The sequence below is a fragment of the Dipteris shenzhenensis genome, chromosome 28 (genome assembly GCF_047967505.1).
Source record: "Dipteris shenzhenensis isolate YYH24624 ecotype China chromosome 28, Dip_SZ_1.0, whole genome shotgun sequence".
Classification (NCBI taxonomy): Eukaryota; Viridiplantae; Streptophyta; class Polypodiopsida; order Gleicheniales; family Dipteridaceae; genus Dipteris; species Dipteris shenzhenensis.
The window spans coordinates 36,405,018-36,420,794 of record NC_141623.1 but is presented as its reverse complement, the minus strand read 5'-3'; the positions used below and the strand labels follow the sequence as shown (position 1 = coordinate 36,420,794).

Below are 15,777 nucleotides of genomic sequence, written 5' to 3'. Positions count from 1 at the left end.
TCCCATCTTTTTCCCCTCCATGACATAAGCCCCTTACTTTGGAACTAAAGAGGAGGGAAAGAAGGGGTTAAAAAGCGTGAGGGGAGGGAACAATTAATGTGAGAGGAGAGGGATCATTGAGGGAAGGGGGAGATGATCATTCATTGAAGGAAAGGAATCCCAAGGGAGGGATCCAATGAGAGAGGGGCATTAATGAAAGGAAGGAGAATCCATCATGCATGGGAGCAAGGGGAGGGACATTAATGTCATCCACCATGTGCTCACTGTTTGTGACAAATATGTGGCCTTAATGTGGCATTTCGTAAATAAATGAGTCATTGGTTAGAATTGGAGAAGCTACTAAGGGGGTTTCGTGGAGGTGGGAAGAGTCCCTTGGCAAGAGCAAGTTTCATTATATTCCTTGGAATGCACTGCAAGTGTCAAAAGGTAGAGGTGGCCTTGCTATTCCGGATCGAAGCTCTAAAGGTTTCATCACACAAGGCAATTTGCATAGAGTGCCCAAGGGAAACCTCTATGTGACTCTCCGATAGGAAACACTAGAAAAAGGAACTTTCTCCTCAATTGTTCAACCAGACTGTCAAACTCATAGAAATTTGGAAACACAAGAGTTTGAATGCTTTGAGCTGAGATATCATAAGCTAGGAAGCTCACATCAAAGTGTTGTAATAATCAAAATATAGGTCTCTCTCTAGGCTACAAGATAAGCGCAATAACTTTTGCAAAGATGTGAGCATAAGAAACCATGTGCTCCAATATCATGTTGAGAAAGCAGGGGAGAGAGAAGTGTACATGATAGGTAACTGTACACTACATGCATTATGAATATGATTGAAGAATATATGAACTTTATGCATTAGGGTTAGGGTTAGGGATTGTCCTTATGCCCCTATAGTTCTCTCTAGAAAAGTGGAATTTACACTATTCTTAACATTAATAGCCATTTTGCAATGTATATAACCTTTTTTGTTTTAGTTTTTTTTTTGGTTAACTCAAAGTATCATGGGATGTTGTACACAATAGAGTATGGGATGTTGTATACCGGCTCATATAACTATGGGATGTTGTACATATAAAAGAGTATTATCAATCAAGATATCCAAAAGAAACAAGCATTGACTTCACATACCTAGATGAATTCAGTTTGTAATTGATTTCCCTTCCAATGTCAAGGTGGAAACACATCAATATGAAGCATCGAATGAGACCCCACACTTGAAGAAGATTTGCTTTAAGGACCATAGCCTCCACAGCAAGATCCATCTCCTACTCAACATCTCTTGTCCAAGTCTAATCCAGAAGCATTATAAAAGAGTCCTTCCAAGGAATTGATAAAAGATGATTGTATTGGACTTGGATAGCGATGGTCCTAATGCTAGAACAATCCCAGATGAGGCCATTACTCAATAAAAGCAAGGACAAATGTGGCATCTCCATTTAAGCCATGCCAAGGACAATAAAAAAGAGCATGTACTATAGCTTGTATGGCCTATACTATACATGTATGTTGTCTTCGAAACCACTTGTGAATATATGTATTATAGCTTGTATGGCCTATAGTATGCATGTATAGCCATTGTGACATGTGAATACTTGAAGTCTAAGGGGCCAAGGAGATTTCTAGAAAGATTGGAGTCCATGATATCTAGCCTCAAAATGACTAAGTAGGCCATGCAATTAAGTTAGTCATATCAATTTAGTAGAGAGAAACTTGAAAGAACTATGACACAGGAACGTATAACCAAAAGCCTGTTCGCATACACCTTAGCAATATAGTAGTGTAGGCTACTTTAAAATTTCCAAATTTGAAGCAGAAGTACCCCTCATGGCCCCTACATGCAAAATTCTCAAAAGTACAAGTTAATAACCAACATCAACCCACATGGACTTCAATGTAATACTCACTGGCGCACCTACCCAAGCTATGGAAATGGTTAAGCCATCAAACACACTTTCGAAATAACAACAATGCAGACATCCATAGGACATACAACAAACTTAATCACAAAGCAAGGCCCATTGCAAGTGAGCTTGAAAAGATAGGGTAAGGCTTATGTTTGCTACATCCAACACATGATCATCAACCATGCAAGAGAAATCAAGGCTAAGAGGTAAGACGGATGGGCAACCACACAAATACAAGTATCTTCGATGGCTCGTGTTAGGACTCTTGCCCTTCAAGCATCTTTTCATCATGGAGACTATAGCAACGTGCCCCTCTAAGAGGAAGGAGGTCATGAATGACGTTATCATCTTTGCAAATGGCAAATACAATATTTCACAAAGCTTGTTAATATGGGATTGGAATGTTTATGCATATGGTTTTTGCCCTTCTAGTTGTGGTTGATCATGGTAGCTAAATTTGATAAATTTGCCCATGGTTGCTGATTAGAGGGAGGCTAGCATGTTGGTTAGCTATCAACCATGTCTATCTCCTTTGTGAGAAAGCGGTTGAAGATGTTTGGGACCATCTAGTAACTCGAAGTGTTTGGCTCCAAGTTAAAACCGTTGTCCGAAGGGCTCGATTATCTCATCCTTATCTTTTAGATCTTTCTCATAATGCTTATCCAATAAGATAATTCCCTCTTTATACCACTCTTCCACGCTTCTCTTGAGTACATATACAACCGTTTGCTTTAAGACATAGGTTTGGTTAGTCACGGTAGCATAGTCTGCCACTTCAAGATGTAGTTACAAGGAGGCCAAGGACAAACTTGCGATGGAATGGTGACAATGTGCACAAATTTAGAACCCACATGAAACTAAATATTTTTATACACAACAAAAATACCCCAAAAAAAGTGAACTATGACGCCTATATTAACACTTATACCAACACCAACTTCTAGCAAATTTAGCAATGCTTATACCCCCTCTTCCTATACTAAACCTCCTTCTTATGGATTAATCTTGGCTATTTGTGCTATCGAGTCGCTTTTTGTGCATGGAAGAAGTGGCCAATAGACCCGAAAATTGGCAAGTGATATATTTTAAGCACATAGTTTTAAAACAAGAGAGCATGAATGCTCATGGCAGATGGAGAGAGAGAGAGAGAGAGAGAGAGAGAGAGAGAGAGAGAGAGAGAGAGAGAGAAGGGGGGGAGGGGATTTTGTAAAAATAATACTAGAATAACAAAAGACATGTGGAAAATCCAAAAGATCAACAAGCCAACTCTTAAAAAAAGGTTTCATTTAGAATTGGTCCAAGTAATGCCTTAGAAAATTAATATCCAACGTTCGTCTACCGAGGGAGTGCTAATAATATGCTTGGAAAAATGTATTCCTCTAGAATTGGTCCAAGAGATGAAAGAGAGCTATTTTGAACTAGCCATAATGGTGAAGCCCTTTAAAGACCGCCCATGCATGCCCAAGCACTATGACAAGCTTGGGTGAGGGTCTTTGCAGACCGCCCAATGTCTCTTGCTACCCGCCAACTACAAAGTGTTACGTAAGAAACTATAAATTAATATGATTGGTGGATAAGGAGGTGCCCAATCTAGCCACCAAGAATTTCTTTTCGATGGGCATATCGGCAAGATTTTTTTTTGCTTGGGCAGTTTGTAAACACTCCACCTGCCATCCTTCTCCTCAAGCGCTCATCGGTTGGTGGAAGAGCTTGGGCGGCTTGAGTGTGTAAACACCCTAGAAAGGTGACTTAGGTGCCTTGATTTTAGGGACTATATTATATGCATGGCCTGGTTCTCTTACTTTTCACCCCTCTTCTTCCTCGAGAACCGAATTTCCATTTTTCCCTGTCAACTTTACAAGTTTCAAAATGTTGAAATGGATAAACAAGTGGTTTCTTGTGGGGCTTTTTGTGGAGCACGAAGACAAACACGTTTCTACGTTGTGATGTGATTCACAAGCTGCAGTCACGAGTGTGCTCGCTTGCAGATTGGTAATGACAAAGGACGAATCGTGCAATTTCTTGCAGAATCAAACTCTCCAGTGTAGATCTTTCTGATCACTCCCGTGTAGATCAGAATCAAACTTGCAGAATTCTTGCAGAATGGTAATAACGAAGGACGCATCGTGCAAATTTTTGCAGAATCAAACTCTCCAGCGTAAATCTTTCTGATCACTCCCGTTGCAGAAATTGTGCTTAATTGGTAACAAAGTACGATGCAAAAGAATCAAACTCTCCCGTGTAGATAGATCTCTGTGATCTCTCTGTGTAGATCATGCAAAACCTCTCTAGATCATCTCTCCGTGTAGATCATACAAAATCTCTCTAGATCATCTCTCTGTGTAGATCATACAAAACCTCTCCGAAATCTACACAGGATGCATCGTGCAAAAACTCTCCTGTAGATCTCTCTGATGTACAGCACCTTTCTAGCACAAATTCATGGAGCTCAGCCGTCCCCTAGCACGCTTCCCTTGGCTCTTCTTTGCCTCCTTCATCAGCTCCCTCGCCTCCCTCTACGCAGCATTCCCCCCTCAGGCCCTCCCCTCCGACTCTGGTTACCTCCTCGTCAATCATAGCAGTGGCTCCCGCATGTTCTTCGCATTTTACGAAGCTATCTCCCCTCAGAATGACCTTGCCACGACGCCCATAATCCTGTGGCTTCAAGGCGGCCCTGGTTGCTCTGGCATGGTGGGCAACTTCTATGAGCTTGGACCTTGGAGAGTGGGCCAGGACAAGGAGCTCCACCAGAACTCCGCGCCCTGGAATCGCTTGTTTGGAGTCCTTTTTGTGGATAATCCTGTGGGCGTTGGATTCAGCATCGCGCCGAACGTGGAGGACATACCCACAGACGAAGAACATGTGGCCAGCGACTTGTACAAAGCTCTGGAAGCCTTTTTCGATAGGAACAAGGGCTTCCGCGAGAGGCCCTTTTACGTCACAGGGGAGAGCTACGCGGGGAAGTATGTGCCAGCGTTGAGCGAGTACATCCTGGGGAAGAAAGGAGAAATCAGGCTGGACGGGCTCGCGATCGGCAACGGGTTGACTCACCCTGTGGCCCAGGTGCGGCTGAGGATAATCCTCATCCTGCTCACTTTGTCTTTTGTGGGAGCAGCGCTTGCATGGGTCCCTCCTTCCGTCAACGGGCCTGGAGCCTAACGGAGTTTTCCAAACGGAAGGGCATTTATCTGAGGTGAATTACGGGGAAGGTTAACCTTCCCCAACGAGGTAAGCATTTATCCCCTGCTGCACTCCATCTCCCCTGCTGCTGCTCCATCGCCCCTGCTGCTACGCTCCATCCCGCTCCATCCCTGCTGCGCTCCATCCTTGCTGCGCTCCATCACGTGGAAGACCAACTCCCTTATCCAAAGCTCCCTTATCCAACGCCCCTCCATCGCTGGCCATATTGGTGGAATACTCTGTTAACACTGGCCTTATCCATTGCTCCCACTCCCTACTCCTTCGCAACTCCAGCCTGAGGCCTCCCGTTCGAGGTGTGCTCCAAGGTTTGCTCCCACCTTCACCTGCAGCGCTTTCATGGGTCGATTGCTCCAGCCACAAAGTCGACGCGTGTCCCCTTCCATGTGTCCCCTTCCACCAATATTCCATCTGTCCTTCCACCGATACTCCATGTGTCCCCTTCCACCAATACTACATGTGTCCCCTTACTCCCCAAACGTTACTCCCTCCATTAATCCCCCCTTTGGATCTCCTTCTTCCTCATAGTTATTTACGTCTTCTTGGCCCTCGCTTGTTCTATAGGTTCGGGAGGCCAACACGTGGGCATCTGCAAGAATTACAAAAGCATCTCTGTGAAGATTACCATCCACCGTCGACCCCATGGCTTCCCTCCCAGTGACTGCGTACGTTGTGCCTTTCTATTCAATCATGGTGGTTGTGTTTTTTTTAAATCCTTTTTACCTATTTCTAAACTTCTTCGATGACAGGCTTCAAGACATTGAGAAAAAAGCAATTTGCTTGAAACAAACTTATTCTGGATACCATATCAGCAAATTGCAGACACCTCCCATTGGGTTATTTAATGCAAGCAACCTGCATTGGGATCTTGTTGAAGACCTTGGATCTCGATACAAGGTCTGTCGCATAGCATACATCAACATGGATCGTGTTGACGACTTCATTGAGGGAGAGAGCCAAAACTCGATGTTCCCTACAAGCTTTCGCATCCAAAAGACAGAACATAAAAAGGATGGGTGCCTCAAAAAGTCAAAAGACAATTCTTGGTTACTTAAAAAAACGTAAGCTCTTATCAATTTATGTTGAGTTCGATCCTTTGTTGTTAATAGGTCCTCCCTCATTGCAATATGGGTGTGGTGTAGGTATTGGTGCTCCTTCGGTCCCTTGGATGCCAAATTTATGTTGAGTTCGATCCTTTGTTGTTAATAGGTCCTCCCTCATTGCAATATGGGTGTGGTGTAGGTATTGGTGCTCCTTCGGTCCCTTGGATGCCAAAAATGCTCTACTACTCCCTGTGGATCCCAACAAAGTTCCAAAGTTAGGAAAAGGATCTAGGCCTCATGCAATGCATGGGCGGAATGCAGTAGGCTGCCAATGCCATTTTGTGGTAAAGCAGTTGTATCATTGGGTTGACGTAGCATGCATTTCATACATTCACATGCATCACACTAACTTGGATGACACTATTTGCCATGGAAATTCTATGGATATTATAAGTGATCCCAACCTTGCTTTTGCCCCATGGCTATCCTTAGACAGGAAACAATGGATATTCAATATGTTGTGTAAGGGGTTCACTCCCTCACAAGTTTTGGACAAGCACATTGCAATGGTGCATCAGAGGCAACAGTTAAGCCCGGATTGTGTTTATCAAAGAGACGATTTTGTTTCCATTAGGGATGTACTTAATATTGCAAAGCGTTTAGCTTCGAGTACGTATGAACTACACTCCAATGATGCCCAAAGCATACGAATGTGGATGATTGAGAATAGAGACCATGTCTTCGTATATCAAGAACAAGACAATCACCATGACTTCATCCTTGGTATCCAAACGCCTTGGCAACTACAGAAGATGAGTGAGTTTGGAAATGATAACTTGGTTGCATTAGACTCAACATTTGGAACAAATGTGTATAAGGTAAGAGTTTATATTTCTCTACACCTTATTATAACTGCATTTTTCATTCTCATTCTCATCCTATATTTCTTTCATGTTCTAGTAATATAATGATAGCTACACTTTGGCTACCTTGTAGTTTCAATTGTACACTATGTTGGTTTTTGATCCACATCGTAATGGAGTTCCGGTTGCTTGGGTGATCACCTCGAGTTCCACTACGGATGTGGCCGAATATTGGTTGAGAGTGTTACGCAATCGTGTCCTTGACTTCAACAAGTCGTGGGATATCAATGCCTTTATGGTAGATGATGCAGCTGCAGAAATCCAAGCTTTGAGGTACACATACTTATTGGATAATGCATATTGTCATTTGTGTGTTCTCAGTCTCTGCTAATTTAAGACCTCCTAATAGCTTACTTACTCTTTTTTTGAATGCATGTAGACGTGTCTTCAATGTACCTATATATTTATGCCTTTGGCATGTTCGACGGTGCTGGTTAAAGCATGTCATTAAAAAGGTCAACGATTGGCCCAAACGTGCCGAGATTTTTAAGAGGTTGGGATTAATCATGCATATGGGACGTGATAAATCATGGTCTGACAAGCAATTGATGGTTGAGGTTGAGATGGAGATTGACCAATTCATAGAAGACTTTGTCGAGGAATCGAAGTTCCTAGAGTATTTTCAAGATCGATGGGCCCATCGCTTACGTAAGTTCGGACATATCCATACTCAAGGTGGTGTTACTTCTCTATATGCTGACTTGTCTATTGGGTCTACAAATCGTGCGTAACCTCTCTCTTGCTTAGTTGTGCTACAGCTATGTGGGTTCGAGCAGCACGTACTCTCCCACATGCAAATCAAGACACGAACGGGGCAATCGAGTCATACCACGCAACTCTGAAGTCTCGCTTTTTATGTGAGAAGAAAAAAATATATGGGCGACGTCTAGATTGGCTGGTACATAAGCTTACATCAGCCTGCTTACCCTACTACTGGTATATGGATGTTCTTAAAGAGAAGGGCTTTAAGCATAACTTTAACATCGAACGGCTAATAGAGCATTCTGTCACAAGAGCCCTCAATATTAGCGATGCATCTGTTACATTTTCAAGGGATGGACGCACTGCATCAGTTCTGAGTGAAAGCAAACGCGAACATTATTACACCGTGTACAATGCCATCTCTGAATGGGCCTGCTGCAATTGTAACTGGTCCAAGAAAGGGAATGTGTGCAAGCATCAAATCAAAGTTATGCTTCTTCAGGGCTTAGAGGTGCACACGATCGTTCGCAAGTGCCACAACTTGTACCAGGACAAGATTGGTGCTTCCTCTTCATCACATGCTCCAACAACAAGAGTGCATGTACATGACTCGACACTACATCCACATGAACGTTCAGGTAAAGGTACACATAATAAACTCATGAAATTATGTCATTTTATTTTGCAATGAGATGTACGCTTGGTCCAACACCTACACTTCATGCCCACACATGTGATTGGCTAGAATTTCATGCAGATACTTCGTACCAGGACCCACACAATCGAGAAATGTTATTGAAGTCAATTATGTCAGACTTGGATGAAGCAGTCGAGATCGCAGGTGATTTTTTCTTCCACTGCATGCATGTGTGTCATTGCTCAAAGGAGTTTTCATTCATAGGGAAGGGTGAGACCAAAGAACATTCTTTTAATGAATTTGTGCATACTTGTAGCAGACATGGTCTTCAAGGGGGCACCAAGATTAGATATAGCAAAAGCCTGTGCTTGGATTTCCACCTTCAAGGAAAAGACAAAATATTTTCCTACCATGTCATCAAAGGAGTCACATGACATTGATATGGCATTAAGTCCCGATGGACTTAGAGGTGATTGCATAATTTTCCGGTTCATGCACTAGGTATTCTTTGGTAGGGTCAGAGCCAAGGTGTGGCAATGTGTAGAAAAATACATGCAAATGTGTTTACTTGGTTGCTTTTATGTACTTGTAGCAGATATGGAATCGACTTCAGAAGGGGAAGCTGAGGAACACATAGCAATCGACCCTATTGAAATTTCTATCTTCAAGCACTACATGGGAAAGTTACCCTCTAGCATCAAAACAAAAATATATGGGCTTGTGCAAGCCCAATCAAATTGGGAGTGTGGTCTTCCATTATACTACATGCCCACATCTTTGTATACGAGGTGGGTTTACATCTTGGAAAAGAAGTTTCAATTTTATCCCATCCAAAATATGGGACCTTTGCTTATGTGGATAGTTCTAGGCAAAATACAAGTAATTTGTTTTTGTTTGGAAACAAATGGTGAGGGACCATGGATAGAGCAGCAAGTGAGACCACACATACCCGACAGATTCCTCTGCTTTGCTCAAAATGGCATAGGACATATGGGACATGGTCATGTCAAGATTCCTATGCTGGCACCACAAAGAAGATTGCGCATTGCCATGCCAGGGGATCCCGAAAGTCCAGGTATAATGTCCAAGAGAAGCTTGTAATAAATCATTGTGTGTCTATCTCATGGAATAGGCTTACCTCTTGTATACAACGTGTGGCTAAGGCAACCCTATTTTGGCAGAGTTAGAGACGAATTTGCAAGATTTCATTGATGGCATGGCTCTAAGCATTCCCAGGCACGTGCGAAAAATAATATTTGACAAGGCAGATGAAAAAGTGCCATGGATGTATGGTTTCCCATTGACATACATGCCAAGTGATCCTCATACCAGATGGGCTTTTTGGTTTGAATGTGACTTTCGTATTAGGCCACCCCAAAATTTGGGACATTTGCTCCTATGGCTGCTTTTAGGAAAGATTCAAGTAGCATGTTTTGTATTGTATGGAAGTGAGAACAGTCACTGGATTGAATCTCATATTAGGCAAAATATTCCAGAGCACTTCCTATGCTTCTTGCAAAACGGAACGATCCGCTTGGGAAATGGAGAGTATAGGTGAGTAGGCAATCGAAGTTCATTTGTATGTCAGTGTTGCCGTAAAAATTTGGAGAGTCTCTATTTGTTTTTTAAGAAAACGGTGAGCCTCTAATTTTGAAATTTTCCTCATGCAGGTGATGACATGAGACTACTTCAACATCTAGCGTCCCTAATGAGGCGAATGAAGCATAAATTTTGTGATGTAAAAGATGCTAGCGAGGCGACAGATTGTGTACTTCAGTTTCAGGTTGTGGAAGATGGTTATGATAACAGCATTGTTCGAAAGAAGCCATTTGTGGAACGAAGTCTTGCTAGGCGAAGAACACCACATGAGAGTGCAAAGCCTTTCCAAAGGCCCAAGAAGAAGGCTCCTGTAACGATGCAAAAAAAACTAGACAAGCAAGCTACATCAAGACAACCTAATCATTGATGTTATTGTTAATCTTGAAACATTGAATTGAATGTCTACCTAGGAACATGTCATCAATTATGGATTATTTTTTGCATATTTTGAGATGACTGTATACAAATGTTGTAATTGTGTCTCTAGCCTTCTAATTTGCTTTAAAAATGGGTGGATCCTTCATAATGCACAAAGTCATATGATCATGTAGGTAGAAACTCTCTCTCTCTCTCTCTCTCTCTCTTAGCTTTAAACTCATTGAGATTACATAGCAATATTAAACTTGGAGGAAACATAATAAAGAGTGGAGACTAATATGAATGAAAAGATTAACATGGATAAATAAGGCTTACAATGTCATTTCCAAATAGAGATTACAATAGTTGCATTTTGAATACAAAGCACAAGATGCAAATAGGTCCTTAGTCCTCCTTGTATTATGACTCACAATAAATAAGGCTTACAATGTCATTTCCAAATAGAGATTACAATAGTTGCATTTTGAATACAAAGCACAAGATGCAAATAGGTCCTTAGTCCTCCTCCGAGGAATCATCAACAAAAGGATTATCACACTTTGACTCAGGGACGAGGGATGTAGCCATGGAGGCTTGACGGGCTTGCTTCTTTCCGAGAACCTTCTCGGAAGTTCGGGACAAACGCTTCTCCTTACGAGCTGGAGCGTCCCAGGTAGCCATGAAACCTTGAACATGCTCCTCAATCCACTGTGCTTCATCTATCCCTTCTTTGCAAGGCAAGGTTTTCCATAATTTTTTGGCACTAAGCTTTGCCCTGTATTTTGCCTGAGCCCTACAATTGGCATACCTCTCTTCGACCGAGAACGAGCGCTTTATCGATCGTTGTAGGTGGCGAGAAGCACATGATGCATCCTCACTTTTCTTATCTTTGCATACTCGCTTTATCTTCGGACCGCGCTTCAAGTGTGGAATAGGAGACATGTTGTGTATAATTCGCCTGTGGTTGTTAAATGTCCTTAGAGTTGTGAACTTCTTGCGTTGAAGCGGGCATTTTTTGACCAAGCAAACAAACCAATAGTGCCCTTCATCCTCCACTCCGCGCTTGAAATTTTTACCGGCCATGGTTTGTGACGTTCTTGGTGGCTAAGATAAGCTCCTACACACCTCCACACCAAATTCACATGGGTGTGTGATTGGTTATGAAGGTTTACATTACCAAAAAAAAATGTTCTTAATGCAAAAATTATATTCACACATCATGCTATTACATTCAACATGGAGAGATTGGCCAACAAAAGGAAAAAGAGATTGGGGATTTTAAAAATTTCGGCGTTACAAAAAAAAAACCAGAGATAGTGAGATTATATTCACAGAGTGCGTGATTACATTCATGACTATTAGTTTGCCTTAGACTAAACAAACGGGTTAGTAGAATGTTGCTTACTGAGTATGAGGTGTCTTGCTTGGAGGGCCTGAGGCTTGACGTCGGGGCAGCGAGCCTTAGAGGCTATTGCTTTGTGGATCCTTGGAGCAAAGGAAGGGCGAACGTTGGAGCGGGTACAGCCAGCAAACTTTGCAGGTGAGGGTGGGAGCGAACCTTGGAGCACACCTCAAACGGGAGGCCTCAGGCTGGAGTTGCGAAGGAGTAGGGAGTGGGAGCAATGGATAAGGCCAGTGTTAACAGAGTATTCCACCAATATGGCCAGCGATGGAGGGGCGTTGGATAAGGGAGCTTTGGATAAGGGAGTTGGTCTTCCACGTGATGGAGCGCAGCAAGGATGGAGCGCAGCAGGGATGGAGCGGGATGGAGCGTAGCAGCAGGGGCGATGGAGCAGCAGCAGGGGAGATGGAGTGCAGCAGGGGATAAATGCTTACCTCGTTGGGGAAGGTTAACCTTCCCCGTAATTCACCTCAGATAAATGCCCTTCCGTTTGGAAAACTCCGTTAGGCTCCAGGCCCGTTGACGGAAGGAGGGACCCATGCAAGCGCTGCTCCCACAAAAGACAAAGTGAGCAGGATGAGGATTATCCTCAGCCCCCAGGTGCTGGTGCACGCGCCTACAGCGTACGCAATGGGGCTGATCGATGCGAGTCAAGCAGCCGAGACGCAGAAGCTTGCAGGGAGAGTTGTGGATTTGATTGAGGAGGGAGATTGGGCCTCAGCGCATGCTGCGAGGACGGAAGTGTTGGGCTATGTGAGCAATGCGACAGGACTTGCAACGTTGCTGGACGTGAGAAGGGAGGTGCCATATTACACGACGAAGGAAGGGGAGGATTATGTGACGGAATTTCTGAACGAAAACGAAGTGCAGGAGGCATTGAAGGCGGAAGAACGGCAGTGGGAAGACTGCAGCGATCTTGTAGGGGAGCGTTTGGCCAACGATACGATGAAGAGCACCAAGCATTTGGTGGAGAAGCTGCTGATGAATGAGATCCCCGTATTGCTCTACCAAGGACAGTTCGACCTCCAGGACGGAGTGGCATCGACGGAAAAATGGATGGAGCTGATTCAATGGGACGGAATGCCGGATTTCTTCGGCTCCAACCGACGGATTTGGACGGAGAACGGCACGCTCGCCGGATACGTCCGCTCTTACTCCGTCCTCACGCACGTAGTGGTGTCCAACGCCGGGCATCTGGTGCCCGCTGACCAGAATTTCCATTCTCAGCGCATGATCGAGGCCTGGATCAATGGCAGGATCGCCATTGCTTGACTATGTAAGACAGTGCTCATGATGATCCGGTGCAGGAGGTTCCGACGATCAATCAATGCGTAGGCTCTTGCATTGCGATTGTTGGAGGCGATGAAGACGATTGTTTGATTCCCTTCTGTTCGCGTGTTTCTCGCAAAGACATCTTTTCCCGTTAAACTGCCGAATTCTTGCACGGAGAGGTGAATTAACAAGAATCAATACAATTTCCTTCGACTGTCATTCGAAGAGAGACTTTGTTGTTGGGTGTGTTAGACTTTGAGGATAATTGACTCTTGTTGTTTTTTTTAAAAAGGGTACGTGACTCTTGTTGTTGGGTGTTAGGATCAAGAGTGACTTTGTTGTTGGGTGTTACCATCAAGAGCGAATTTGATCGTGAGGTTGGGTGTTAAGTTTTGATCGTGAGGATGGACATCTCATGAGCCCTGCCTTCTCGTTTTACTTTAAAAAAACATGACTCCATGACGGCCTTGCCTTGTCGCCAGACTTTTAAAAAAATCTTCTTTCTCTTGTTTAGTCACATGGCTGAATACACACCTTGCATTTTGGCTTGACATAACGTCAATTTTTGGCCTGTAATCTAAGTAGCCTAGCAATGCTTCAAATTTGGCAAAGCAAAAATTAGGCATTTTTAGAATTTTGGAAGTGCATTTTTCTTATTGGGGAATATGTTGACTCTTTTTCATTGGACTCGATTGCAGACTTTAAAGTGGTTCACACACACACACACACACACTCTCTCTCTCTCTCTCTCTCTCTCTCATGTCCCCTTCTTTATCTTCTCAAGTCTTCTTACGACCTTTTCTCCCTCCGCCCCAACCCCCCCCACCCCTCTCTCTCTCTCTCTCTCTCTCTCTCTCTCTCTCTCTCCCCCCCTTTATCTCCTAGAGTCTTCCTCCCCACCATTTCCTTTTGTTTGCTTTTTTGGCCTGCCTTGGGGTAGCCTAAGCAATGACTACAGTTTGACACAGCCAAAATTTGGATTTTCGAGTTAAAATAAATAATTTATTTAAATGGATGCACACGATTGGTCAATTTGGCGGTGCATGTGGAGTGGTTACTCTATGTGGCAGCATCTTTTTGCCATGCAGATTTGCTTCATTTTATCGTGATCTTCGTTTACGATGCCCCCCCCTCTACAACTTGCAAAATCTGTCAAAGCAGCCCTTCTTCATACGCCTTTCTTCTTCATCTTTGTTTGCACATCTTCCTCTCCAATCACTCTACCAGCGTCTCGTCAGTCTGCCATCCTTATCCGCGCTTCTTCCTATTTATCCCCATTTCTGACACCCCCCTCATTAACACCTCTGCCAACGTCGAACAAGCCTCGTCATTTTGCATGCATTCAAAGCTCCAAGTTTAAGGCAGTTTGTGTGGCGGTGGATGGTGAACTTGCAATGTGAATCGGGATTTCCACAATCACTGCAGTGGAGCTATTGTGAGTGCTTATGCCTCATTTGAATCGTGTGTTTATATTTTGTTGTTTTCATGTGCAACAAGCTTAATATGTGATTTGATTTGTGTGCAGGTCGCATGCTCCATTTAGTCCAATTTCACAATCATGGTGGTGGAGAGTTTTGCTGCCTTAGTGGTCCCCACATAGTGTACCCTTCACTGGATTAGTGCATCGCATGGTGGCTATGTATGCATGGAATGGAAGATCTTATATTCTTGTGTTTAATGAGGAATTATGACAGAGGGCTCAGGGAAGTAGTTGGAGGAATTCGGTGGCCGTTTGTCCATTTGCAAGTGATTAGTCCCTTGCATGCTTTGATCTTGGTGCAAACGTTTTTCTTATCTTCTGTGTCGCGCATTACATGCTCTCATAGAATTTATAACTTCTCTATATATTTGGTACGTCGATCTCGCAAACATGCACTACTCCTTTTCCTTTCTCGTACCCACAATTGGTGATATGGACTCCATAGATTACATGGATACTGATAGTGGAGCCTTTGTGAAAGGTTTGAAGTAGATATGCTTGTCTCTTCATGTCTTGCCTTCGTATTTAAACGTACTTCTTTACTTCTAGATTTCGACTGCTAGCTATGGTTTTGTTTGGGTGCAGGACTTGTGAAAGTTTGCCTGGATGCATTGGAATCAGCTACTACACCTTCGTCAGCGAAAGCAGGGGTCATCGAACCTTTACAAATGATTGGCAAGCCAATTAACAGGATCCATGGTACACGTTGCGATGCAACTCACAAGTCTGTCTGTTAACGAGTTAATATGGGTGTGCTGGACTGTTCGGTGGGTACTGAAGAAGTACATTCCTTCCTACATTTCTTTCTGCTTTTCTTCATAAAATCCCGCTTTAGTCTCACATGTGTGCCTATTACCGGGTTAATATTTCTGTGCTCGATGATTTACTATTCGGTCACTGATGTGACGAGGTAGAGTCCTTTCTATTTCATTGTCCCAGAGATTAGTGTATTCAATTCAGCGTGCTGAAAATCATAAGGACCATTGTTTTTACTAGTGCTTTTATATTCTGGACACGATTAATGACTCGAACATTGTGTTCTTTTGTATTCTTTAACAAGAATATTGAACTGCGCACAGTCAAATATGTTATTATGTCATCTCTTAGATAAATGTGAACACTTTGCTTTACTATTGTGGATACGTAAACATAAACAGTAATCTGAAATGTTATTTTCATACGTTTTTATTTTAGTATTCATTTTCATAGTATGTGAATCGTGAATATAAGTACGTTGTTCATTTATTATTTGTTCGTTTTGG

At 43.2% G+C, this 15,777-nt stretch overlaps 1 protein-coding gene and 1 long non-coding RNA gene across 2 annotated transcripts; both read left to right on the top strand.

Moving 5' to 3' along the window:
• Positions 1–3,940: 3,940 nt before the first annotated feature.
• LOC147883512 (serine carboxypeptidase-like 50) lies at positions 3,941–13,457 on the top strand. Its single transcript, XM_087399641.1, has 2 exons — positions 3,941–4,965; positions 12,364–13,457. Exons 1-2 carry the CDS (start codon positions 4,345–4,347, stop codon positions 13,033–13,035), a joined length of 1,293 nt encoding a protein of 430 aa, XP_087255767.1. The 5' UTR covers positions 3,941–4,344; the 3' UTR covers positions 13,036–13,457.
• Positions 3,981–15,256, top strand: LOC147883511 (uncharacterized). The gene is made up of 3 exons (XR_015543786.1): positions 3,981–4,008; positions 14,961–14,996; positions 15,101–15,256. It is a non-coding gene; the product is annotated as an uncharacterized LOC147883511 (long non-coding RNA).
• Positions 15,257–15,777: the final 521 nt, after the last annotated feature.

Excerpts from the sequence above, each read along its gene's own strand:
- LOC147883512 (XM_087399641.1), top strand. The coding sequence starts at position 4,345 with ATGGAGCTCAGCCGTCCCCTAGCACGCTTCCCTTGGCTCTTCTTTGCC. Across the intron at positions 4,966-12,363 it reads TGACTCACCCTGTGGCCCAG|GTGCTGGTGCACGCGCCTAC; the intron begins GTGCGGCTGAGG and ends CTCAGCCCCCAG.